The sequence below is a fragment of the Phascolarctos cinereus genome, unplaced genomic scaffold, assembly GCF_003287225.1.
Source record: "Phascolarctos cinereus isolate Bilbo 61053 unplaced genomic scaffold, phaCin_HiC Scaffold_4;HRSCAF=312, whole genome shotgun sequence".
Classification (NCBI taxonomy): domain Eukaryota; kingdom Metazoa; phylum Chordata; class Mammalia; order Diprotodontia; family Phascolarctidae; genus Phascolarctos; species Phascolarctos cinereus.
In genome coordinates this window covers 373,999,094-374,026,662 of record NW_027555847.1, presented here as the reverse complement: position 1 = coordinate 374,026,662, position 27,569 = coordinate 373,999,094, and the positions used below count along the sequence as shown (strand labels likewise).

General features: G+C 35.4%; 1 protein-coding gene across 3 annotated transcripts in view; it reads right to left on the bottom strand.

The window, feature by feature from the left end:
- Nucleotides 1-27,569, bottom strand: part of DYM (dymeclin) — a 571,335-nt gene that overhangs the window by 300,173 nt on the left and 243,593 nt on the right. For all 3 annotated transcript variants that reach the window (XM_078153263.1, XM_020985814.2, XM_020985816.2), the window contains 2 exons: nucleotides 27,220-27,398; nucleotides 9,382-9,507 (listed from right to left, as the gene is read on the bottom strand). In XM_078153263.1, coding sequence (XP_078009389.1) covers nucleotides 9,382-9,507; nucleotides 27,220-27,398 — 305 coding nt within the window. The remainder of the gene's footprint in view (nucleotides 1-9,381; nucleotides 9,508-27,219; nucleotides 27,399-27,569) is intronic.

Below are 27,569 nucleotides of genomic sequence, written 5' to 3'. Positions count from 1 at the left end.
CCATTTGATTTCTGAGAAAACAGAGGCTTGTGAGGTCACAGAATCTCTTGATCCTAGTTCTTCTTCCTATTTACACATTAACCCAGGACATGCTGGCCCCCTACCGACTGAACTATCATATGTATGTGTGTCATGTACAGATTTTTCTTCCTTTTCCTACTTCCTCTGCAAACTTGAAGAAGGAATCAGGAAGGCAGACAAGATACTCAACAAGAAAGTCTGGCTCTTTAGGGGAAAAATACCGCAAGATCATAGAATGTAAGAACTGGAAGGAATATAGATCATCTGCTCCAATCTCCTCAATTCACAGATAAGAGAAATAAAATAAGTTAGTTAACAAAAATTAATGGCTAACTATATACAAGGCACTATGCTAAGTTCATAGGGATGTAAAGAAAGGTAAAAATATGGTCCCTGCCCTCCATCTTCTATTGGAAGAGACAACATGCAAGTAACTAGGTACACAAAAGATATATACTATTGTAAATAGAAAGCAGTATCAGAAGGAAGGTATCAGCAGTTCTGAGGAAAGTAAAAGTCTTTCTATAGAAGGCTGGAATTGAGTTCTTAAAGAAAACCAAGGAAGCCAGAAGGTAGAGATAAAAAAAGAGAGCATTCTAAGCCCCATGGACAGCTAATGCAAAGTCATGGAGAATGGAGATGGAGAATTGTTATGGGCAGAACAAGGAAGAAAGCGGAGCTGAGTCACAGAATGTATGGAAGGGAATAAAGTCTCAGAAAGCCAGAAAATATTTCTAAATTAAAGGAAGGGGTCAGGTTGTGAAATTCTTTAAATGCCAAACAGATGACTTTATATTTGATCCTGGCAGTAACAGGGAACCACTAGAGTTTAACAGGTAGGATGGTAACATAAGAACATATCTATTATATATATGTGCAGATAGGAACCATTTGCATAGACATGATAACTGAACCCATAAAAACTGATGAAATTATCAAATAAGATAGTAAAGTGACAGAATAAAAGAGGGCTCAGGAAAAACCCTGGGGAATAAATATCACTTGGAGCCTACAAAAGAGACTGGGGAAAGGTTATATAGGTAAAAGGGTAACCAGGATTGAGCAGCATCCAGAAAACCTAGAAAGGACAGAGTACCCAGTAGAGCAGTGTGTCAAATGTTGTTAAGAAGGATGACAACAAAGAAAAGGTAAGAGAGATGAAGTGATGAGGTGAGTCACATGTATATGAGTACTTCTAAATTAAGAATAATTTAATGGGAAACATGGAAAAAGTCAATCTACAGCAATATTGCATTAACTATAGTCAAACTAATGTTTGACCACCACCTCCTTTTCTACTATGCCATGTCTGAATTAGTTAAGGAAATGAGTCTCATTCTCCATTTAACATAATGTTATAATGTTCCTAGTACTTCCCTACCATAGTTCCTTCTACCTTCTATTATGATCAAAGTTTAATCCACATACAATGTGGATTACAATGGCAAAGGTGGCTTTGGGACTCAGTTGTCTTCTGACTGGAAGCCAGTGCTCTTTCTACTATGTTATGGTGCTTTTCAACAACACTGATGTTGGGGCAGCTAGGTGGTACAGTGGATAGAGCACTGGCCCTGAAGTCAGGAGGACCTGAGTTCAAATCTAGCCTCAGACCAAACTCTTGACACTTACTAGCTGTGTGACCCTGGGCAAGTCACCAAATCCCAATTGCCTTAAAAAAACCAAAACCAAAACCAAAAAACAAACAAAACAACATTGATGTCAATACTCTGTTTACCTAGACTAAATCAATAGATCTAGAAGGCATCTTAGACATCATCTAATCCAAACCCAACTCCATCCTGAAACTGATAAGGAAATTGTGGTCCAGAGCGGGAAAATGACTTTATCAAGGTCACACAGTTAGTGACAGAACTTGGAGTTGACCTCAAGTTTCCAAGATTCTAAGTTAGTCCAGTGCTCATTGAATTTCACTACACATTAAAGTCTAGACTTTGACAGCCCTGAAGAGATCTAATATGTCTTTAAAAGAAGGTTTTTTTAAAAACTTTCTAAACAGAAACTCACTATTAGGTGGGACTAATATACACGTTCAGACATCAGTAACCTGCCAAATGCAGATGAAATCTAATAAAAGGCTATAAAAAAAAGTCCTAAAATATTATTCTCTTTTATTTGCTGAGCTATAGGAACAATCTGTAATAGATGAAACACAACAGAAGAGGTGAGACAAAATAAATCAAATTAGGCTGATCTGAGAAAATGCTAACAAATAATTTGAATATCCTGAAATATGTCAAAATGTCTTATTGAACTGAAAGAGATAGAGAAAAGAGGTGCTCTCTGAAGCAATGTAATTTAATACTAGACGCAGTCAAGAAGATGGAAGACTAGACATTTTCTCAGGTTCAAGTGACATCCAAAAAAGGAAGTATATTCAAGATATAAAGCAATTTCAGCACATTCTAAGACACCAAGTAGCCAAGTGAGGTAAAAACTCAATTAAATAAATGCAGAGAAAGTTAATCTCTAATTCTTACAATGCTTACTCAGCTACCCTTCCACCACCACCCACCAGGCTCTAGCTTCAAGGCTACATAATCAGTTTTCAACAGAACTCACCTCTATTCCTTTCCTCCTCCCAGTGCTATGGAAAACCAAAAGACTTTCTCTGGCTTGGACTGCAGTACTCTGTGCCACAACAGTACTCAAGTAGAGAACTGAGGAACAGAGGAGGGATTCCAGAATGTATGTGGATCCACCAGGCTGTATAAAATAAAGGGCCTACCATCTAGCAGGTGACAGTTTTGTCCCCCTAGAATTTACTAAAGGCAAAGAATAAGGCCTGTGAAGCATAAAATGCCCAGCATGAGAGGAAGCTGGGATGGCTTTGAGGTCCTGTCTCTGAGGAAACCTTAACAAAAGGGGAAGGAGTCAGAAAGTAAACAATAAGAGAATATAAGGAAAAAAAGAGACTGAAATTACCACAGATCTCAAGAGGAAGAAAATTCAGTTAAAGAGCTCAAATATAAGTTTAACAGGAAAAATGTTAATGACAAAAAAAGAATAAGGCTTCTAGATCAGATGAATAAGCCCCAATATCTATGAACAAACCATGTAAAACAAAGGAAAATAAATTAACATCTGAGGAAGCTAAGGACCCTGTGGATGAGCATGGAACCGTAGCAGGATATTCCTGAATGGCTTAAAAGACAAATAAGAACTGAGAAAGCAGAATTTATGGCTTACACAGCAGAAAAAATTGGCAGACAAATTCCAGAGTTCCCAGGTCAAGGAGAATATATTACAAGCTGCCAGTAAGAAACAATTCAAATACTGTGGAAACACAATCAGGATAACACAAGATTTAGCAGCTTCTACATTAAAGGACCGCAGGGCATGGAATATAATATTCCAGAGGACAAAGGAGATAGGACTGCAACCAAGAATCTCCTACCCAGCAAAACTGAGTATAATTCTTCAGGGGGGAAAATGGTCATTCAGTGAAATAGAGGACTTTCAAGCATTCTTGATGAAAAGACCAGAGCTGAATAGAAAATCTGACTTTCAAATACAGGACTCAAGTGGAACATGAAGAGGTAAATAAGAAAGAGAAATCAAAAGAGACTTATTAAGGTTGAACTGTTTACATTCCTGCATGGAAAGATGATATTTATAACTCATGAGACCTTTGTCAGTATTAGGGTAGTTGGAGGAAAAAAATTATATATATGCATAGGTAGGTAGGTAGGTAGGTAGGTAGATAGATAGATAGATAGATAGACAGACAGACAGACAGACAGGTAGGTAGATAGATAGATAGATAGATAGATAGATAGATAGATAGATAGATAGATAGATAGATAGAGGGTACAGGGTGAGTTGAAGATTAAGGGGTCATATCTGGAGAATAAAATTAAGGGATGAGAGAGGATTATATTTAGAGAAGAAGAAAGGGAAGAGGTAGAATGGGGTAAATTATCTCACGAAAAAACAAACAGAAAAGAAAATGCTCTTACAGTGGAGTGGAAATGGGGGAAGGTGAGAGGGAATGAGTGAATCTTATTGTCATAGGATTTGGCTTAAGAAGGGAATAACATACACATTCAATTGGGTAAAGAAATCTGTCTTACCCTATGGGAAAATAGGTGGAGAAGGAGACAAGAGAGCAGGGGGATGATAGAGAGGAGGGCAGACTGGGAAAGAGGGTAATCAGAAGCAAATACTTCTGAGGAGGGACAGGGTCAAAAGAAAGAAGAGAATAAATGGGAGGGCAGGATAGGATTAAGGGAAATAGAGTTAGTTTTTCACAACATGTCTACTACGGAAGTGTTTTGCATAAGTGCACATGTATAACCTATATTGAGTTGCTTGCCTTTTCAATGAGGGTGGTTGGGGAAGGAGGAAGGGAGAAGAATTGTTTTAAAAGATATGTTTTTTTTAAAAAAAGAAAGAAATGGCAGAATTGAAAAATGTGAATCCATGGTGGCAAGTCTCATCAGTCAGTCAGTCAGTTAATAAGCATTCAACAAGCATCAACTATGTGTCAGGCATTATGCTAAGTGCTAGGGATACAAAAAGAAGCAAAAGAGAGTCTCTGCCCTCAAGGAGCTCACAATCTAGTCAAAAATAAACATTTATTAAACTCCTACTAAGTACCAGGCACTGTGCTAAGTGCTGGGGAAACAAAAAGAAGTAAAAGACAGCCCTGGCCTTCAAGGTCACAATCTAATGGGGGAGACAGCAAGAAATCAAATACATACAAATAACCTATATGGAGTATAAACAGGAAATAATTAAGAGAGTGAAGGCACTAGAATTAAGAGGGGTTGTAAAAGGCTTCCTGTAGAAGATGAGATTTTAGTTAGAATTTCAAGGAAGGCAGGGCAGCCAGTAGGTAGAGATGAAGAAGGAGAGCATTCTAAGTATGGGAGAAAGCCAGAGAAAATGCCTGGAGCTTAGAGAATGTCTTATTTGTGAAACAACAAGGAGGCCAATGTCACTGGATGAGTATGTGGTGAAGATTAAAGCATAAGAAAACTGGAAAGGTGGTGAATGAAGTATAGTGGATAGGAAGGTAGGTTATAAGGGCTTTGAATGCCAAATGGATTTTGTATTTGATCCTACAGGTGATACTGTCACCAAAGAGACAAAAGAGAGAATAACTGGGAATATGTGCACGTGTGTGTGTGTGCACACAAAGGACAATCTTCAGTAGAGAAGCAAAAAGCAATATCATTTAAAGAAAACATGATATCTATACAAGTAAAACATATCAGTCTTGAAGACAATATGCAGAGAGACAACTGAATCATAAGGACACAATAAGTAAAAAAACCCAAACACCAAAAGGCAAGAACAATTACAAAACAAACAACTACCACACACACCCCCACCTCAAATCTGGGAAGCATCAAAGGATCAGTGGAAAGAACAAACAATACTGTAATAGAAAATTACACATGTATGGGAAGAAAGATTGCCAAGGTAACTCACACCCAACATCCTTTTTCTTTTCATAGTGTCCCCATGATGCTCCCCCTGGGCACAATATTACTACTGGGTAGGCTGCTCCACTGGGTTCCTCTCCACCACTCCACTCTTGTCCTGCTTGTGATCACACAAGCAAAATGCTCTATCTCTCGGCTCTGGACATTTTATCTGATTGTCCCTCATGTCTGGAATGCACTCCTTCATCATTTGTCTACTTGATCCCTTGGCTTCTTTTAAGTCCCAATCAAAAGCTTGTGTGTGTGTGTGTGTGTGTGTGTGTGTGTGTGTGTGTGTGTGTGTACATATATTTGGTAATTAATCTCCTCTATTAGACTGTGAGCTCTTTCAGGGCAGGGAGATATCTTTTCCCTCTTTGCTCATAATAAATGTTTGTTGATTGATTGATTAACTCAATTAACTGAGGTCCTTCTAACTCAACCGATTTCTTAGAGTGAGGGTTCTTTAGCGTCGGGTGAACTTTTTTTTTTAAATATTGTGAGAACTGTATTTCAATATAATTTCCTTTCTTTGTAATCCTTTATCTTTTATTTTATGAATTTAAAAACCTTAATTTAAGAAATCCATAGGCTTTACCAGACTGCCAAAGGAATCTATGACACACCCAAGAGTAAGAACCCCTATCTTAGATAGTGCTTGCCATGTCTACAACCAAATGGTTTTTTAAAGGTTACCAGGTGTGTGGTTGATTGTTTAACTAGTCAATGGTTACATGCCCTAAAATGTCATCAAACTGATGGAGGAACTTTTTCATACCTCCTAAAAAAGTATAAACACATCTTTATACTTCCTTTATAAGCTGTGATTAGATTACTCGCAATTTCTCACCCTTTACAATCTACAAATAGGTCACTGAGTGTCTGAACCCTTTAAGTTCTCATACTTTACAAGGTACAAAATGATCCACTCAAAATGTGCAAGAGCTTTACCCTTTTGATGTAGAAATGGGATAAATACCTTACCATATTATTGTTTCTATTGCCTGCCCCTTACACTGTGAAATTTTATTTTATGAACTGTGGGTGTTTCAACTGATCAGGGGTTGGAAATATTTTTAAAAATTAAATTTTTTCAATTAACTAAAAACAAAATAAATTTTTAACAAATATGCAGAGTTACGCAAAACAAATTCCTGCTTTGATCACATCCAAAAGATACATGTCACATTCTGAATCCTTCACCTGTCAGGAAGTTGGTAAGCATGCATTCATTATCGGTCTTCAGGAACCATGGCTGATCATTGTGTTGATCAAAATTCTTTAGTCTTTCAAAGTTATTGGCCCTTATAGTACTGTCGTTCTTGTATATATTGTACTTTTGTTCCCATCACTCCACATCAGTTGAAATAAATCTTCCCAGGTTTCTATGAAACTATGTATTCAATCATTTCTTATGGCACAATAGTACCCCATTATATTAGCATACCATAATTTGTTCAGCCATTTCAAAATGGATGAGCATCTTCCCTTAGTATGTAGTTCTTCTGACATTACAAAAAGAGCTGTTAGAATATTTTTGTGTATATCATTCTTTTCCTCTTTCTTTGATCTCTATGGTGTATAAGCCTGGTAGTAGTATCACTGGGTCAAAGGTTATTCAGTTTTATCCAAATTGTAATTATTCTTTAGGTAAAATGAGGTACTACTAGGGATTAGCAGTTCAAGAAGATTAGGCAGTCAGTTACTTTGCATGACAATTATTTCTTCAAATAATTGTTTCTTCAACCCATCCCCATTTGTCTCTTTCACTACTATTAACATAGCCCACTACTCTATTTCAGGCTCCCATTGCCTCTTTCTTGGTCTTATGTAATACCCTTCTAATAGAGCTTCCTGACTCAAGTCTCACCCCACTCTAGTTCATCTTTAAGGAAGCAGGCAAACACTGCCGTCTTGTCCCAATAAATTCCAGTAGCTTCCTATTTCTTATAGGACCAAATAAATTTGGCACTGATAGTTCCCCATGCTTCCCTTTCCACTCTCCTTATACTTTACTCCCTTCCACCCATTCCACTGACTCGTCATGCTGTCCCCCACTTGATGCTCCTTGCAGAGACAACACCGTCTATAATCTCTATGCCTTTGGAAGGGTTATTCTCTATACTTGGAACGATGTTCTTCCTCACCTCACCCCTTAGAATCTCTGGCTTCTTTCAGGCCTCAGCTCAAATTCCATTTTCCACAGGAGGCTTTTCCTCAGCTCTCCTCATATAAGGGCCTTCTCATCTAAAACTACCTTTCAACTACTTTGTATCTATCTTGTATAGAACTTTTTATGTTGTTTCTCCCTGTAGAACATAAGCTCCTAGAGTATAGGGATTGCTTTTTTATATTTTATTTGTATCCCCGGAACTAATCATAATTTGGCACATAATATGGGCTTACTGTTTGTTGACAGAAGTCATTTTGATCTGGATTTTGATCTTGGTTATATCACTAAATGACTTGTGTCCTTCGGCAAGTCAAAATGGCCTCAATTTCCTAATCTGTAAAATGATATGATTGGGAACAGATGACCTCTAAGGTCCATTCCAGGCCTAACATTCAAGAAAGTGATTTCTTTGTACAAAGTGAATTTCTCTTACAGATTTAAGAAATTGGACACAGATAACCCAGTTTTCTAAGTTAAACAGTTATACTTGTTATATTGTTACTTATTGATAAATAAAATTTATAGAGAGATAAAACATATGTAGCATTAAATGTTGATTTGTAAAGTTTAAATTTTCAGTCCTAAAACTAGTTTTCACTCCCATAAATTTGGGGTTAAATTCTTCTTGAATATCTTAACTAGGTCACAGTGTTTTATGACCTAAGGTTCTGAATATTAAAAAGCAGTTAATAGTGAATATATACACAATAGCTTGGCTCTTGGGAATTGACCAGTCAGGAAATAACTATTTCATTTACTAATCCCAAAACAATTTTACATCTTTTTTCAAAATGACATGTTTTCTGCTTTTCATATAAAACAACATAAACTCTAAGCAAAGAAGAACAAATTAATGGAAATAATTTCTACCTTGTGATAACTTTACCAAAAAGGAGAGCCATAGATGTTTGTGCTTGTTGTCCTCTAACACAGAGGGCTAAGATCCATTCTACCTAGTTGAAATGTGGGTCTCCTTGTATAGCTGGCATAAAAGAGGTTTAAATTAATCTAGTAGAGAAGAATAAAGGTTATGCCAAGGATGAAGCAGTATTTAGTTGACGAACAGGAATGCTCATAAAGAACGTTAAATTGAAATATGTGTGACCCTATGGAAATCATTTAAGGATACTACAATGGTATAAAACAGGTAACTGTTGATCTTCCTCTCTCCTCCTCAATCTCCTTTTCCTGGCTCACCTAGCATACGTGAGTCAACCTGCCTGACTATTTCCAACTTCAACTGGAAAGAGGAAATGAACTTCAGAAGAAAAGTGAACCTAGTGGCAGGGAAAACATTTGCACATATCACTAAAGAAACACTTTTGAAAAAATTTATACCAGTGGTTAATAACTATGCCTAAGGAGAATAGCACCTCATAAATCTAGAGAAACATACTGCATTTCCAAGCCAGGTCCCCTAAAAAACATCTACCAAGAAGGAGGGAAAACAGAACAAAAGCTACTGTGGCAGTTAATTTTATAGTGACACATTTTTACATTCATTAATTCAATAAATATTTACTGAATGCCTAATATATGCAAAATATCATGCCATCAAGAATAAAAGATTAATACAATAAGAATTCTGCCCTCTAGTAACTTCCAGTCTAGCCAGAGAAACAAGTATGAATAGGAAGATAACTGGCAACGAAAGGGAATATAAGTAAAGGGCTATGTGATTGGTATAGAAAATAAAAACCGTCAGATTCTGTAAATGTACCCAAAGCTACCATGCCTCACCACTTCATGAATGGATCGATTGAAGCCATCATCTTCTGTCAGGATCAACAAGATAATAAGAGCCATGTACACATGGTGTGAATTCCTTTCTTCAACATGATATAGAATCTCAAGAATTGGTACAACCTGTGGGGAAGAAAAATGATCATATTATTATTTCAATGACATAAGCCTATTAGAATAAGCCTTCTTTCTTTACTTTCTCCTTTAACATCACAAAATCATTTTTTCTTGGAGAAAAGCCACAAAAACAAACCAAAATACTCAAGAACCCGGAACCATTTTCCATCTGTCTATAAATTATTTTCCTTTGTACTCAGATATAATTTATGGACTATCTCCATTCAAGCATGTCTGAAGAGTTTCCCATATACACCATGTACACAGATTGGATTCTTTGCTTGTAGTCACTATGTACAACTTGGTGCTATTTGCAACTGTGTCCCTTAGGATCATGCATTTGGTTCAAGCTTCTGCTTAAGGAGAGTTTATCCTACTCTCACTGGTGGTAAGCCAAGGCTGGTTTGCCTGCCAACATTGTGTCCTAGAAGTCTATGGCTATGTCAACAAGCAGTATTGCATTACGTACTTTAAGTGTTTCACTCCCCCAACCCCAAGCCCCTCCTGTAGCCGGGGCAGCTAGAGGGCCCAGTGGATCCTGGAGTTAGGATCCTGGATCCTAAAGACGGTCTCCTGGAGTTAAGAAGACTCAACTCCCTGAGTTGAAATTTGGCCTCAGACACTTACCAGCTGTATGACTCTGGGCAAGTCATTTAAGCCCGTTTGCCTCAGTTTCCTCATCTATAAAATGAGGTGAAGAAGGAAATGGCAAACCATTCCAATATGTTTGCCAAGAAAACCCCAAATGGGATCATAAAAAATGGCAAAGACTGAACAACAATTTCCAGTAGTCATCCTACCTCAGTTCAATTCACAACTGCGTTAGTGAGGTAACTCTACACATTCTACCTATGGGAGAACTTTGTCTTCCACCCTGTCTTGGTAGACTGGTGGCTAAAGTTTAGAATCTCAGTAATGTTATAAAGATGTGGCCCCTCTGTACGACTAGTGAAACTGATTAAAACAGTCTATATCAACTGTGATAATAGGTATAGATAAGATGACTTAGCTATACTGATGACTGGATGGGCACCATTCTGTAGACATTCGGGTATGTCCAGGCTCTGACAGAAACAACATTAGCCTCAAACTGTCTGCCACTTTTCCTAAGGGCAAGCCGACCTATTTAATTCTATTTTCTTTCTCAGTCAATTACAGTATTGCTGGATAACCTTAGTCTACCAAAGAGGTATCAAAATCTAAGAAACTGCCTTTTTATGGCAGAATTTTAGATTCTACTACAAGGTATCCTAGCTTACTCAATTATAACAGCTCTCAACCTTTTACATAATCACCAAGCAACCAAAATCAAATGCCAAGGCATGAGTTTATGTGTGTTTGGTTTTTGGCTTAGAAAATATAGAAAAAGCATAAATTTCATATAAAGTTTTCAATAGTACTAAAAATCTGTTTCTATTTTTTGAAAACATAACTGAATATGGAAGATGAAAGCCAGGACAGTCTTCTGAAACAATGCCAGGAGTTCAAAAGGATCACATGTTTGACTTTTTTTTTAAATAGCCAGAAACGTTCCACTGAACTCACTTAGTTCTAAGAGGGCTTGTTTTGGCTGAATGTATAGAAGACCATTTTCACAAGTTTTCAAATAAAATTTATGGTTTTATTAACACCATAGAAGTAACAGGACCACAACATCCACATTTTAGGAAGCATTTTATAACAAAATATCATTTGACAAATGCAGATATACAGGGATACAAAACAACAAAAGACTCTTTGGTGCTGCTATTAGAAATGCAAATTGTTTCCCACATCTGGTCACTGCGGTTTTGAAAATACTTAAAATGTCTTTACCCTGAGGATTGGGGGCCTGGAAAAAGAACATTAGCCCTAACCAATGAAAATGACACAATATACACCTCCATTTTGCACCAACCACAAGTCCAAGACCCTATTTTTCTGGCTCAGAATCAATGAGAACTCCCCAAGTCAGGGTCTGTACTCCCACAGACAGAAGGTGTGCAATGAATTTCTTAACAGAGGTAGTATGGTTAAGTAAGTCACAGGTCATTGAGGTTTTCAAGTCTCACTCCTACTGTTTTATCTACTTTCTGTATTGTCTTGGGCAAAACATTAAGCTTATTTTGGGTCAATTTCTACATCTCTTAAATGGGAATAATATCCTGTTCTAAAGCACAAAGGTTATTAGTTAGTGGAATAAAGAATTATCCATTTCAACTCTACCCTACTGCAGAGATTCTATTTGTTCACTCTTACAATTTCTAAAGTTGATTGATTTAGACAAAGTTTGCAGCAAGGTATGCATAAAACACGACTTGCAGTTTACCTTGCCACTCATACAAGATAGTGAATAAGTTTTCTAATATGATTATCTTCTGTAATAAATGAATAGTGATGAAATTTCACACTGTTAGGGAATAAAGATGCACCTTAAAACTAATTTGTTAACTCAGTTTGTCATGGGCAGATAAAATAAAATACAATTTTCAATTTCAAGTATATTTCAATGGTGATATTGAGAGAAATCTACAATCAAAAATTACTAGAAATATGTGTATATATATATTATATATTAATTTTTAAAGTTTTAGAAGTATTTCATATATAGATGTTCATTTTAGGAACTAAGTATTTTTCCTAAAAATTTTAGTCTGGTAAACACCTTTGCCAAAAGTCAAAAAATGTCATTGACATGAATCATTTGGTCTATACAGCCACCTCCACCTATAAACAACTAAATGAACGTGTTAAATTATAACATGCAGAAAAGCACAGTCATACTCTAAATGAAAGAATTTTATAGGTTAAGCTTCTCCTTCAATTCTGAATGAACTTCAGAGCGCACAGTCTTCTAACACAGGCCAAATCCCATGCTTAGCCATATAAACAGGCTGCTGCCTGTACAACGGGTGCATGTGAGTTTTTTGTGGCACCCTATTGCATGAGCCTTTAAAAATGTGGCCCTAGGGGGTTTTTTTCTTTTACAAGTTCTAGCTGAAGCTCCCTATAAAGTGTGAACCATACTACATCAGCCCAGAACTGCTCCAATTACATCCAACTAAAACAACCTTATTTGAAACTGCTTTATGCTAAACATCCTCAGAGCCCAAGTCATTTCCTAATACTCAAACTGCCATGAACTATAAGAGATGGCAAACTCTTTATACAACTTAAAGCAGTTTAAAAATGTTTCATTTGCTTCTTGGTTTCAAAATGATACCAGGCAATGAGGAAAATTTCCATAAATCCACTGAGTGTACTGAATTATTAAAGTATAAAGTGTTGGAATTTTTTTTTCAATTTTGTAGAATTTTTAATAATTAAGCACCAAACTGACTATTAGTTTCGTGAAGGGATCAAATTCTCAGCAACATGGCATTATAATAATACTCTTGGCAATTCTTACTATAGTATACTTACTAACTACAGTAAGAATTCTTGAAGACTTGAAGTCTTGAAGACTTCACTTAAGAGGCCAGTATTATATCAGTATATCCTATGAGAGAAAACATGAAAACTGTGATGGAACACTGGCAGCTTGGGTTCTGTACTCTGTGTTGCCAATGGCCCTATCTGTAATGCAGACCAAGAGGTCTTGTTACCTCAAGAGCTCAATCTAAAAAAAGAAATATTTTCAATTAATTTATATCTATAAAATGTTGACAGCTCAGGTGAAAAATATACCAAAAATACATCTAACAGCACATTTCTACAGAATGCCTACATGTGGCTGCAGATTCGGGAGAATCTGGATTTCTGAACAACGGTTTCAAAACAAAGGGGTGACAAACTATCATGTGGGAAAGGAGGTCAACTGTCAAGGACTGTTCAAGCCCTGTGGAGAAGGATGAGGGAGCTCAGACCACATCTGGAAAACTGGATTCCATTCTGGGCACTGCAGTTTAAAAAGGACGTCGATAAGCTCAAAAATGAGCTCCTTCCAGAGGAATGCGGCTGGATGGATAAAGGGACTGTGCCATATGAGTATCAGTTGAAGGAAAAATCAGTATTCATATTGGAGGAGAGAATAGGGGGGAGGGGGAACAACATGACAGCTGTCTGCAAATATGTGAAAGGCTGTCATGCAGAAGAGAATGAGAATTATTCTGCTTGATCCCTGAGTGAAGAACTAGAAACAAGGAGCAAAAATGAAGTGAAGCAGAGCTAGTCCTGATGTAAGGGAAAGCATCCTAACAGCTGGGGCTGCACAAGAGGATGAATGGGCTTTTCCCTCAAGGGACATCTTGATGCAAAGGTAGATGACCACTTGCTGAGCGTGCTTTAGAGAGGATTCTTGGTCGGGAACAAATTGGCTAGATGGCCTCTGAGGTCTCTTCTCTAGTGCTACAATCTTGCTAATTTTCATACCAGGAATGTGTGTCCTTAAAAGTTGAGTATAAGTTTATTTTTGAATATATTATAATGTTCTTAATATCTTCATATAATATATATATTATATATATATATATATATATATATATTATATATATATATTATATATATATATATATATATATATATATATATATATATATATATATATATATATATACGACATATAGATGAATAGAGAACATGACATAAAGTTGAACTAAAATATGAATCAACCTTGCAGCAAGGGATTGTCTCATGTATCCAAGGCAGTTCCATAACATAAAATCCCATCCTGTTGCTTCCTATAAACATCCAATGACTCATACCCTTAAGTTGGGGTAAGGAGCAGACCAGCACCAGCTCCAAATTATGTCGGTATCACCCATACACATGAATACTATTCTGTTTTATTAAAATAAGATAAAAAAATCACTCAATCACAAGCCAATAAATAATACTAGTTTGCATATTCCATTATAATTCATTGATTCCACAAAGCAAGTTACTGGTGGTAATTTTTAAATATCACAAATATATATGCACATATATTTATGATTATACATACAGATAATTTTAATTCACTTATACATGAATTAAACATGTAGTTTTGTTAGGTTAAATACCATGGTTTAATCTGATAATTATACTCTATGTACAACTGGCCTCTATCAAGTTTACATACTTTTGATTAAACAAACAGAATATCAAGTATAGTCACTCAGATAACAAGACCACAAATGAAGGAATCATGGTCTCTAATTCAAAGTACACGAAGATATTACAGTTTTCTCATAAATATCATATCTTCCCCACTAAACTGCAAGCTCTATGATGATAAATACCATGCCCTTTTATCTCCCCTAACATTTCCTGCTCAGCTCCACACAGAGCAGGGGGTTCAACAATATTTGTGAAAGTGAATTGATTTTAAGTTGATTCCAGGATGATCAGAGAGTTTAGATTCAAGTTAAGGGTCATAGTGATCTCAAGGTAATCAGGACCTACAAAGACGCAACCAAACCCCTGGACTGGATGGAGTATTCAATCAGCTTTTTGCAGATTACAAAGAACTGAATCCAGGATATATGTGATATAGAGTGACCTCAGGGTCACCCTAAATGAAGGCTAACATTCTGGCCCAATTCAGATCCAGACATCTCAGGATTTAGTTAGATCCAAGTCTCCTAAGGAGGCAACTGTGTGAGTGTGTTCCAAGTTAGGCAGTGTCATTGGGAAAGATCTCATGTCCAAAGTAAAGAATACAGTATTCAATTCAGATGGCAGGGGGAAATCTAAATAGGAATATTGTAATTAGCCAATTTGAATTTAACAGATATGGCATCAATAAAAGGTCTTTATCCACAGCATTTTCCCAAAAGAAGAAAAATTCTATTTTCCAGACATTAGCTAAATGAGGCTCATAATATTCCAATGAGGCATATGTGTGTGTGTGTTGGGGGTGGTGGGTGGGGAGGGGTGGAGAGAGAGAGGAGGAATCCCCATTTCACAAATGCTCATCTGAGGGTATTTGTGTGGACTGGGGAGCTTCATCCCTACGATTTCATGAATGTGAGAATCTTCTTGTGAGGAAATTTCCCCTCTGAAACCAATTCAGATCAACATCTTATTGTCAATGCAGTAGAACTGCCTAAAACCTGAGAAGTTAAGTAACTTTCACAGGGCTATGTGGTCAGTGTGTCACAGGCAAGCCTTGAAACCCAGGTCAGCTCTCTGGGCCTTCTACCTCACTGCTTCTCATTGTATTTGGATAAATCAATGGGACCAGTATAGCTGGAGTACACGAATAAACTTCATTCTGGGAAAAACACTTTCGTAAACAAGGCATCTCCTTGACAAATGTTTTTTAGGTATCTTAGGTATTTTAGGATACAGAGATTAAAACAGGTGTGCAGGTGTTAAATTATTTGTTCAAGATGCCCTATCTTCACCCTGGTGCACTAACTCATTTCTGGATCAACTGGCATTTACTATAATCAATGTGACTGTTTTCTTCAGGAATTTGTGGAAGTCTCCAATGCTACTGCCATCGAGCTATGAGTCTCTAAAATTCAGAATATCTGAGGAGATCATATCAAGAGAGGCTTGTGTGTCTACACAAACAAATTCTAGAGAGTGTTACGATTATTTTTGACTGATCAGTTCCACTTAGTAATCAATTGAAAAAAAATGATGCACTGTGGTTTTAAACTAAAGTACTATGCAAAAAAATCAGTAACAGCTGACAGCTTTAATGTAATACAAGTATAATTCACTTGTTTCTAATATAGAAACACTGTTACTTGAGACAGGCTATATTGTGGTATAGGTACTTACATACACTTCCATTTGAAAAAGAGTTAGGCTACACTCCAGTTTAAAACATACTGAAATAATTTAAAAATTTCAACTAAAAAACAGCTATGAGTACATGAAGGCTTAGGCCAAAAAAAAAATCATTCTTAAAAGCAAGGAAATCACATATAAAAGCTGCCAATTATGATTCCCAGGCAAAGAAGGGGTGAGAAAAAGAGGGTGGAAATATGCAATCCATGATGTAATAAATAAACTAGGTGAAACTTTTGAAGTTGGGGGAAAGCATTCACAAAAAAGTTAAAATAAGGTACCCCCAAAACACAAGTAAAGAAGAATCACCCACTTCTCTGCACTAGGAATTACGATTTTCATAAAGTATACATGGACCTAAAACTCCATTTTATAATTTTTTCCTTTTCTGTAGTTTTCTAGTTTGTTTATTCGTCAAGGATTTCAAGTGGAACATTTTTTGGTGGAGGTGCTAATGAAAATAAATTATAATTTAGTGTGAGACTCATACTAATTTAAAATACAGTATTGCCTCTCCCATATCAAGTTCCAGATAACTGGTTTTGAAACGATGACAATTCCTTACAAGAACCCTAAAATGGAGTCAAATAACTTTCCTTTCTATCAGTATCTGCAATTTGATTTTAACTCCAAGCCACAAACTATGCCTACTGGGAATCACAAACCAGATGTCTCAGAGGCATCTCAAATTCAACATGTCCAAAACAGTACTCCTTATCTTTCACCCAAAACTTAGTCCTGTTTCAAATTTCTCAATTTTTGTCAAAGGCACCAAGATCCTTTCAGTGACCCAGGTTTACAACTTTAGCCATCTTCAACTCCACACTCATCCATACTCCATGTATCCAAAGTCAGTTGCCAAATCTTAGTGTTTCTACCTTATTTCAGGTATGTCCCCTTCTCTCTACTCGTACAAACATCTTTGTTCAAATCCACATTATTTCTTACTAGGTCTATTGTAATAGCCTCCTAATTAGTATTCCCACGTCATCTCTTCCCAATTCAATGCATCAGTCACAGAGATTGCAAAGAGATTTTCCCAAAGTATAGACCTGCCTATATCACTTTCCAACCCAATAAAATCCAATGGCTCACAGTTGCCTTGAGGAGCAAATAAAAACTCTTCTGTGGCTTTTAAAGACCTTCACAAAAATTACCACTCTGTGTGTGTGTGTGTGTGTGTGTGTGTGTGTGTGTGTGTGTATGCATTATTGCTGTCTTCCCTAAAAGAATGTAAACTCCCTGAAGGAAAACACTGGTGAGCTTCCTTTTAGATTCAGCTCAAATAGCATCTTCTCTAGGAGTCCTTTTCCAGTCCTCACAGCTGCTACTGCCTTCTCCTCTAAGGCTACTTTCCATCTCTTCTGTATTTATCTCATATGTAATGATTTATATGTGTTGGTTCCCCCATTAGAATATGGGGGTCCTCAAAGCCAAGGGCTGCTCTTGCCCTTTCTTTTTATTGCTAGTGCCTGATACATGGTAGGTGCTTATAAAGTGTCTGTTGACATATTGAACTGACTTTGATTGACCTGCCCACCTAAAATTCTAGCTTTCTAAAAATGTAAAACTAGCAGATAGAGGATCAGTCAAGGTCACTAACTTCTCAGTATAGTAGACCAGAAAAAAAATTATTCTTTGACTTCTCAGTTAGCATGATAAACAATTTATTTTCCTCATCTATAACCTAACTATTGTTAGGTTATATATATCATTTTATATGTGTATATACATATATATATACACATATATATGTGTATATATAGTGCATGTGTGCACACACACACATATCTGTAAACTAACTATTGTGTCCTTCAGAATCTGAATTGAAATGTCCAATACAGATGACTGATTTGGGTCTGCCCATCCAAAGACAAGGTCATATTGAGATCCACATAGTTTTTTTAGTTTGCATGATAAAATGTACCATATTCTGGTACTATAGCTCATAAATTAGAATGATCAGATACTTCAGTTATTTTAATGATTACAAGATTCAAATATATTTTTTTCCTTGTTAATTCAAAACCGAAACCAAACAATCAAGGAATGTAGGTCTCTAATGAAATTGGGAAGAAGATCTAAAAATCATTATCCAATTTAATTGATACTATTCAAAGTATGTTGGATGCAGAGCATTATATAATAAAATCATATTTTTCTCATGGTCATTAAATACAATCTGGATTTTAAGCATTTTGTAATTCAAGTATCTGAAAGTAATTGCATAGGCAAAGGATGGAACAAAAAGACAGGTGCCAGAATGAGAGATAACTGCCCAAAACTCTTATATAAATTTAAAAGTACTTAAATAGAATGCCAGGCCTGGAATCAGGAAGACCTGAGTTCAAATATAGCCTCAAAACCTTACTAGCTATGTGACCCTGGAAATTCACTTAATCTCTGTTTGCCTCAGCTTCTTCATCTGTAAAATGGAGATAATAATAGCACCTGTCTCTCAAGGTTGTTGTGAGGATTAAATCAGATAATCAATGTAAATTGTTTAGCATAGTACCTGGCACATAATAAGAGTTACATAAATGTTAGTCATTACTATAACAAACAGTGAAAGGGTTAAAAAGAAATTTAACTGACAGAGTAAGCTTTGTCCAGTGGAAACAACACTAACTGGAGACACAAAACCTGAATATGAATCCCAGCTCTACTTAGCATCTTGGCGATTTTGGGAAAACTCAACCTCTCTGACTCTCAGTTTCTTCACCTGTAAAATGAGAGGATTGGACAAGATGACTTCTAAAGACCTTTCCATTTCTGAATCTATGATCCTATGATATTAATTAGTACCTTGTAAAATATAAAAGAGCATTCATAAATATCAGTGCAAAATAGTTGGCTTGTATTGTTCCAGTTCTTTCTGAAAAAGGCCAATGGATAGTTTATCTTGTTCTGCAAATAACAGGTGTTTAAGCAAATGTTTGATGAATGAACACTGATACGGCAACCTGAAGTAAAGGCATAACCAGAGTAGTTAAACATAGAGGTTGACTGAGTGAGGATTAATTAAGAGAGTGGCAACTGACTATATGATATTTGTGTACACACATACATACTTTTAATAGTGTACAACAATGGGAGACAAGATTGGCAGAGTAGAAAGAAATACATTGAACTCCCTCCCAACTCTTTCCCCCATCAAAAAACAAAACAAAGCAAAACAAAAATCTCCTGTAAAAAGATCTTTAAAATGCACCAGAGCAAATCTTGATCATGAAATCCAAGAAATAATCATAAGTCATTTTTCAAGGCCAGGGCAGCATGGGGGAATAAACAGAAAGGTCTGCAAACCTGGGGATGAGGTCTACCTAGGAGCAAGCTGTGAAGAAGATTCTAGCTCAGGGAGAGGTAATATACCATGGTAAAAGAAGATCCTGATTCAGCACAAAGGGAACTAAACTTATATGGGGTTCAGGAACAGGTGCCAATGGGCAGCTTTGTTGCTCATTACCAAGTTCTGGGTCACTGGTACAAGGAAGATGGAAGAGGGGACCAGCACTTACGGGTGGCTATTGAGGATGAACATAAATAACTTGCCCTAGGTTGTGCACTGAGCAAAGAGCAAGATCTGAAGCAAGCAGAAGCTGTATGGCTCAAAACCCAACATACAAACAGGGTCTTTGTTCCAGCCTCCAGCTCAGTCTAAAAACTACAGGAGAATAAGGGCTGATACTCCAGAACAAAGGGCCTCCTACAGTTCTGTTATTCTGAACCAGCAGGACTTCTGAGCTGACTGATGGTGGTTGAGTCCAAAAGCTGTCTATCAAAACTCCAACAGAGAAAACCCACCCACAGGCCTGTTGCTCAGATACAAACACAGGTCAGGAACTAGCAGAGCTCAGATATGGGGAGCCACTAGATTTTGCCCAGGATCATTTTACGAAAATGGAAATCTTCTGGAGGAATCCAGCTTGAGCTGTCCCAGAGATCTTCAAATAACACAATACTCAATACTCCAAGAAAGCAGCAGAACCATTCCAGATACTCACTCAGAAGCGTGCAAAACGCAGACTTAACAGAAAGCATGAAATCAGGAAATAGATGGAAGAATGAGGAAACATTAAAAAAAAAATAATTCCACCACAAACAGCTGTTATGGTAACAGGGACACACAAAACACAAACCCAAATGAAAAGGACAACACCAAAACAACTACAAGCAAAGCCTCAAAGAAAAAACATGTTTTGGGCACAAGTTCAACAACAACAAAAAATTCTGGAAGAGATGAAGTACAACATTTTAAGGAGAGCTCAAAATGATTTTATAAATTAAAATGAATAGATTATAGGAAACAAATTAGAGAGCAAGGGGAAAAACTGGAAAAGAAAAGAGAGATATGAAAGAAAGACTGAAAACAGCTTGGGACAAAAACTGCAAAACCTAATTCAAGTAGCAGAATGAAAATTAGAATGGATCAAACACAGGTTATTGACTCCATGACAACAAAAAATATTAAAACAAAGTCAAAATATTAAAATACAGTCAAAAGATTGAAAAAAAGAAAAAAAACAAGGAATCTCAAGTAAAAACAACAACAACAAAATCTGACCTAAAAAATAAAGGAGAGAAAATTTAAGAAGCACCTGAAAGCTAGACCAAAAACAAAGCCTACACGTGAGACTTCAAGAAATCATAAAAGAAAACTCCAGATGTCTTGGGGCAAAGCAGAAATAGAAAAAATCCACCAGTCACTTCCCGAAAAGAAACAGCAAAAACAAAAACTCCTAGGAACATTACAGTCAAAAGCCAGAGCTTCTAGGTCAAAGAAAAAAAAATACTGCAAGCAGTGAAAAAGAAAGAATTCAATTACTGAGGAGTCATGATAAGGACCACACATGAATTAGTAACCATGACAACAAAGGAGCATAGGGCTTGAATACTATAGTCCACAAAGCAAAATATATAGGCTTATAACCAAGAATTACTTCCTCAGAAAAACTGAGTACATATTATCCTACAGGGGAAATATGGACCTTTGATGAAATAGAAAACTTCCAAGCTTCCTGATTGAAATGACTAGAGCTGCATAAAAACGTTGAAGTTCAGACAAAAGAGTTAAGAGAAATATAAAATATAAACATGAATGAACAACAACAAAGGACTGAATAAGGATAAACTGTCTACATTCTAGATATGGGGAGATGATACACATGCCCCCTCTGAACCATATCGTCTTCAGAGGTCAGAGAGAAAGTCTAATTTAACAAGGCCTGGGAGTGGTTCTATTTTGATTTGATGATTTTAAAAGAATAATAGAGAGGGGAAAAGAAATACACTAGTATGGGAACAGAGAGGAAAGTTAGGGGAAATTATCTCACATAATTTGAGTAGACAAGTAGAAGTCTATACAAACAAGAATGAAAGTGTAGCAGAAGCAGCTGACACTTGAACTTCATGCTATATGAACTGGACAAATGAGGGAAGACTACACACACACACACATATATTATTATATATATATACACACACACACATATACATATATTATTATATATATATACACACACACACACATACATATATATATATATATATATATATACACATACAGATTTTAATACAAAAATATATTTCATTGAACAGAGAAACGGGGGAAAGAGAAGGGAGATGGGGGAATTAAAGGGACAGCAGATTCAGGGAGATAGCAGTCCTAAGTAAAACCAATTGTAACTAAAGTTGTACAAAAATATTTATAGAGCCTTTTGAAGTGGCAAAGAATTGAAAACTGAGGGAGTGCCCACGAGCTGGGGAATAAATGAACAAGTTATGTGATGGAATATGTGACGGAATACAATTCTGTTGTTAAAGAAAATGATGAAGAAGATAATTTCAGAGAAACTTGGGTGCTCTTACATGAACTGATGCAGAGTGTAGTAAACAGAATCAGGAGAACCATTTATTCAATGACAACATTAATGAAAAGACAAACTACTCTGAAAGACATACGAACTCTGATGAACATAATGACCAACCATGATTCTAGAGGACTAATAGTGAAATATGCTACCCACCTCTTGATAAAGACTCCAACTACAGTGTAAGATACATTGTTTTTATGGACATGGTGAATGAGGAAACTTGTTTTGCTTGATTATACATGTTTGTAACCAGGGTTTTGTTTTTCTTTCTCAATTTTTCTGAGGGGGAGGGTAGGAGAGAAAGCAGAATTTTGCTGATTTAAACAATTTAATTTTTAAAACTGTACAAGAATAACATGGACGGCCATTCAATTTGGTTGCCATTTTATCAAAAGAATTTTATGGAAGAGAAATGGTCTAAAGTGGCACAATGACAAAAATATAATTCTTTTTATGGTTTAAAAATAAATGTATGTATTATTTGTAAAATGATATCTTGGAGCCAAAGTTTACTTCTGTGAATTCTGAAATTATAAAACAAGGAATGGGAAGAGGAAGGGAAGAAGCATTTATTAAGTACTTACTATGTGCCATGTACTGTGTTAAACCCTTTAAAAATAGTATCTCTTTTGATCATGAGGAAACTATGATAGACAATTAAGTGATTTGCCCAGGGACACACAGCTAGTAAGTGTCTGAATGAACTCAAGTCTTTCTGATTCCAGACCTAGCATCCTACATTATGTTCTATCCTACTTGCCCCCCAGGAAACTAATGGAAGTAAACAGAAAACTATGACTTGGCTACACAATATTCAAGGTGAAATAACTAGCATTTAATTAATGAGGACCAAAATGAATCTGAGTAGTCGTATTAGTTTTGTTCTTATTCCAACAGATATCAATTACAGATATGAGATAGCCTTAGATCACCAAACATAAAATAAAGCAATTCTTTGTAAATCAGATGGGATTAAATATATCAAATTCATGCCAAACAATAGTGTGAACTAAGACACAGAGGACTGTTTAAGCTAATGGAAGTTTAAAGAACATAAAATTATTATTTTTAAATAAGCAATTATTTTAAATAAAATGTCAATCATTCCCTTCGTAGTATAAAGAAAGAACAATGAAATAAATACCAACAAAATATTGAACACATTAGTCAGTGATTTTCCTTCTACTGAGGGTGGGGGAATGGAAACCCTCGTTTTTCTCTCCCTCCTATCTCTATAATTCTCCCATCCTACTGGGATGCATGGTCAAACAAAACAAATTCTCACACTGGCCATATCTGAAAATATACATCTAATTCCGCATCTTGAGTTCATCTTCAGGAGGTAGATCAAATGTTTTATCATCAGTTCTCTGGGATCATGGTTGGTGATTGCACTGATCAGGATTCCTGGTCTTTCAAAGGTGTTTGTTTTTGCAATGTTGTTATTTCACAAGTAATTCTCTTGGTTCTGTTCAATTCACTCTTTATCAGTTCAAACAAGTCTTCCCAGGTTTCTCTAAAGCTTCTCTTTAGCCTTATCTTACCACACAACAATGTTCCGATATAGTCATATACCACAATTTATTTAGTTATTCCTCATCTTATAGGTATGCCCTCATTTTCCAGTTCTTTTCTATTACAAAAAGTGCAACGAGAAATATATTTGCACATATGGGTCTTTTTCTTCTAGTAAAGGTCTACTAATAGTGTTCTGGGGCCAAAGGGTATGAATAGTTTCATGATTTTGGGGTATAGTTCGAAAATGGTTTCCAGAATGGCTGGACTAATTCACAGCCTTACCAAGGCATCAATCTGCCTATTTCCCCACATTCCCTCCAACATTATTAGTCAGTGTTCTTTTTGTTATTTTTGCTAGTCTGGTGAGAGTGAGTTAGAACTTCTTTAATGTGTGTTTCTTTATTAGTTATTCTGATCATTTTCTCCTGAAGTTGTTAATAACATTGAAAACAGTTCATTCATATCATTTGGCCACTTATCTTTTGGGGAAAGGCTCTTGTTCTTCAGCCTTATAGTTTGAGACCTGGTACTTGTAGCTCCTTCCTACATTTAAAAAATTTTTTCTCTCTTAAGATGCTCGTTCCTCCCCATCCCCAAGATTATTGTTGTTGTTGTTTTTATGTTTTTGTTGTTATCATTATCATTATTGTTTTTGTACTGCCATGAAGCATATGGGTTAAATTCCTGGAAGCCTAGGGAAGACAAGGGGGAACCTAGATCAAAATGTAATTAACAAGTGTTTAGCAAAATAAATTAAAAAATAAAACAAAAATAATACTAATTTGTAGTTTTCTAAGTCAATATGTAGAAGGTGGATTATATAATTCTATTTGAATTTGACACTACTTCTATAAAGTAATCCTTTGGTAGTTTGATTGTTACAGTACTGAATACGTAAATTAATTCAGGCTCTATTGTCATTTTTATTACATTTTATTATTTATTTACCTGATTATTTAGATCTGACTTTATTTCTGAAAAGAATGTTTTATGGTTATATTGACATTGTCCCTGTGGTATCCAAGGAAAAAGACTCTGAAATATTTTGTATACTTCCAGTTATTTTGAGAATTTTTCTACTTCTCCAAAAATCCAGAAAAATCTAAAAATCAGAAATATGGATTTTAGTGATAATATACAAAAATACTGATGATTTATGTGAATTTCTCTTATGCTCTACAATGCTGTTCAAGTTATTGTTTCAATTGCGTTTTATGTGTCTCCTTTGTGCATTAGTGGTGCCAAACTCAAACAGATACTCTCTAGAGATGCATATTGACTTAGAAAACCACAAATTACCATTATATTGTTTTTTTAGATTTTATTTTGTTAAATATTTCCCCATCACTTTTTAATCCAGTTCCCCACTAGGTGTTAGACTGCGTATTTGACACCATTGCTCTACACAGATTATCCTATCATCTACTAAAATTTTGTTTCTTCTTTTCCTATGCTTATTTTTTCAATTTGCTATTCTTGTTCTATTGCTATAGCTAGCTTTTTTAGACCTACTTTATTAAATAATGACAACAATGAGCATCACTGCTTTACCCCTGATCTTAATGGAAATCCTTCTATAGTCTATCTCTATTATACTGTCATATTGATATTATCATATTATAATTATATGATACATATTATATTATAATTATATAATACATGTATTATCATATTATCAATATTATCCTACTGAGAAAAGGTCTATTTATTCCAATGCTTTCTAGTGTTTTTAACAACGATGGCTGTTAGATTTTGTCAAAAGCTTTTCCAACATCTATTCACATAATTGTGTGATTTTTCTTATTAATGCAATCTATTATGTGTATAAGTTTCTTTCTACTGAAACAACCCAACTTTTGTTTTCAGATCACCTTTATTTCTCAATATATTTATTTCCCCTCTCCAACCCAGAGGGCCATCCCTAGAACAGAGAATTAAACTGAAAGAGAAAAAAGAAAAATAGTAGGTGAGAAAGACTAACCAATAAATCAATCAACTCCAATAATATATGCTAAACTCATTTTATTCTTATTTAGGACCAAGCTTGGTCATTATAACATAATATAAGGTCTTCCTGGTTGTGACATTTGTTCTAATATTGTAGTGATATTCCATTATATTCATATGAAGCATTGTTTGTCTAACTATTCCTTAACCAGTGGACATCAATATGCTTGCAATTTTTTCTACTACTAAAAGTGATGATATACTTCTTGTGGCAGCAAAAAACTGGAAACAAGGCAGATTTGCACAACAAATTGTGGTACCTGAATGGAATGGAATATTACTATACTGTAGGAAATTATTAATATGATGAATACAGAGAAGCATGATAACATTTACATTTAACCAATGCCAAGTGAAGTAAGCAGACAGGAAAACAATATATTCAATAACTACAACAATACATATGAAAAGAATAACCATCACAAAACAGTTCAAAAAGAATGTCGCAAAATTATAAAGAACAAGCTTGGCCCCAAAGAAGAGACAGCTATGAGAAGACACTTACTCCTACACTCTTGTAAAGCTGGAGGGAGTTAGCAAGGATTCCATTAACGTGCTAATAGTGAATATAGAATCAGACTTTTAAAAAATGTATTTATTTGTTTTGATTTGAATTTTCTCCTTTTTCCTTTTCAAAGAAGTCTTTGTTATAAGGAATGGTTCTTGGTAATAGGGAAGAGGGCAAGATACAAGGGAAAATCCAAGAGAAAGAAAAATAAAATAGGTCAATAAAAATCTATTTCTCTTAAAACTAGAAAAGCATAAGATAAAGAGGAAACAAAAAAATTATTATAAATAAAAATAGTTTGACAAGTACTCTGGTGCATACTGTAACTTTTTTTCTATCCTTTATCTTGTTGGGACATATGGCTAGCAGCAGAAACTCTGGGTCAAAGGGAAAGGACATTTTATTCATTTTTCTTTTTTACCATAATTCCAAATTGCTTTCCAGAATTGCTACACGAACCACAGCTACACCAGAGTATATGAAGGTGCCTGTTTTTCCAAAACTCCTCCAATTTTGAATATTTCAATCTTTTGTCATTATTACTAATTTCTGGATGCAAAATGATACTTCACAGTTATTCTGAGTTGTTTTTCTTATTACTAATAATTTCGAGCAACTGTTCATGTGATTGATAATAATTTTCAATTCTTCTGAGAACTGTTGTTTTATGTACTTTGACAACTTATCCATTAGAGAATGGCTTTTGATCTTCCACATTTGTATCAGTTCCTTATTAATTTTCAATACACCTCACCAAAGATATAGGATACCAAGATTTTCCCCCAATCTACTGTTTTCTTTCTTATCCTAGTTGTATCTATTTTATTATTTTAAAAGTTGAAATATTTTGGCAAAAAAAAAATTTATCTATATCATGTCATGGAACTTATTTGATCCCAAGCATAATATATTTGAGACCATATAGTCTCTTACCATACCTAAGAGTCAAAAATGGTAATAAAAGCACCTGTTTACCATTATGAAATATCTTTGTTATATTTAAGCTATGTTCAATAATAGTGCTTTAAAATAATAATACTCCTCTTTTATTGAAAAATTATAATTCAAAATACTTTAAAAATATAAAGTTGAAACATGAAGTATGATACTTACAAGATTTTCCATATCTGTGCGAGCCAACATGTATGTCCTCACATTACTATTTTGATGCAGTAACATATACAAAAGAAGAGTTGCTTGATCAGACTTCTGCTGCTCACACAGGGCTGTATACAAACTATTAAAGTTAATCTGGAAAGCATGTGGATTTGAAGAGGGAAAAGCAGTGTTATCTGAAATAGAGAAAAAACCACATTGTATAAAGTAATAATGCAACAGCTTTCTGTGGAATGTTTATAATAATGTTTAAGTATATTTTGGTCTGAGAAAAAAATTCATTACATTGGCACATAGTGATTTTGTTCTTTCTATATAGATCGGCCCAAATGCATATGCTATGGGGA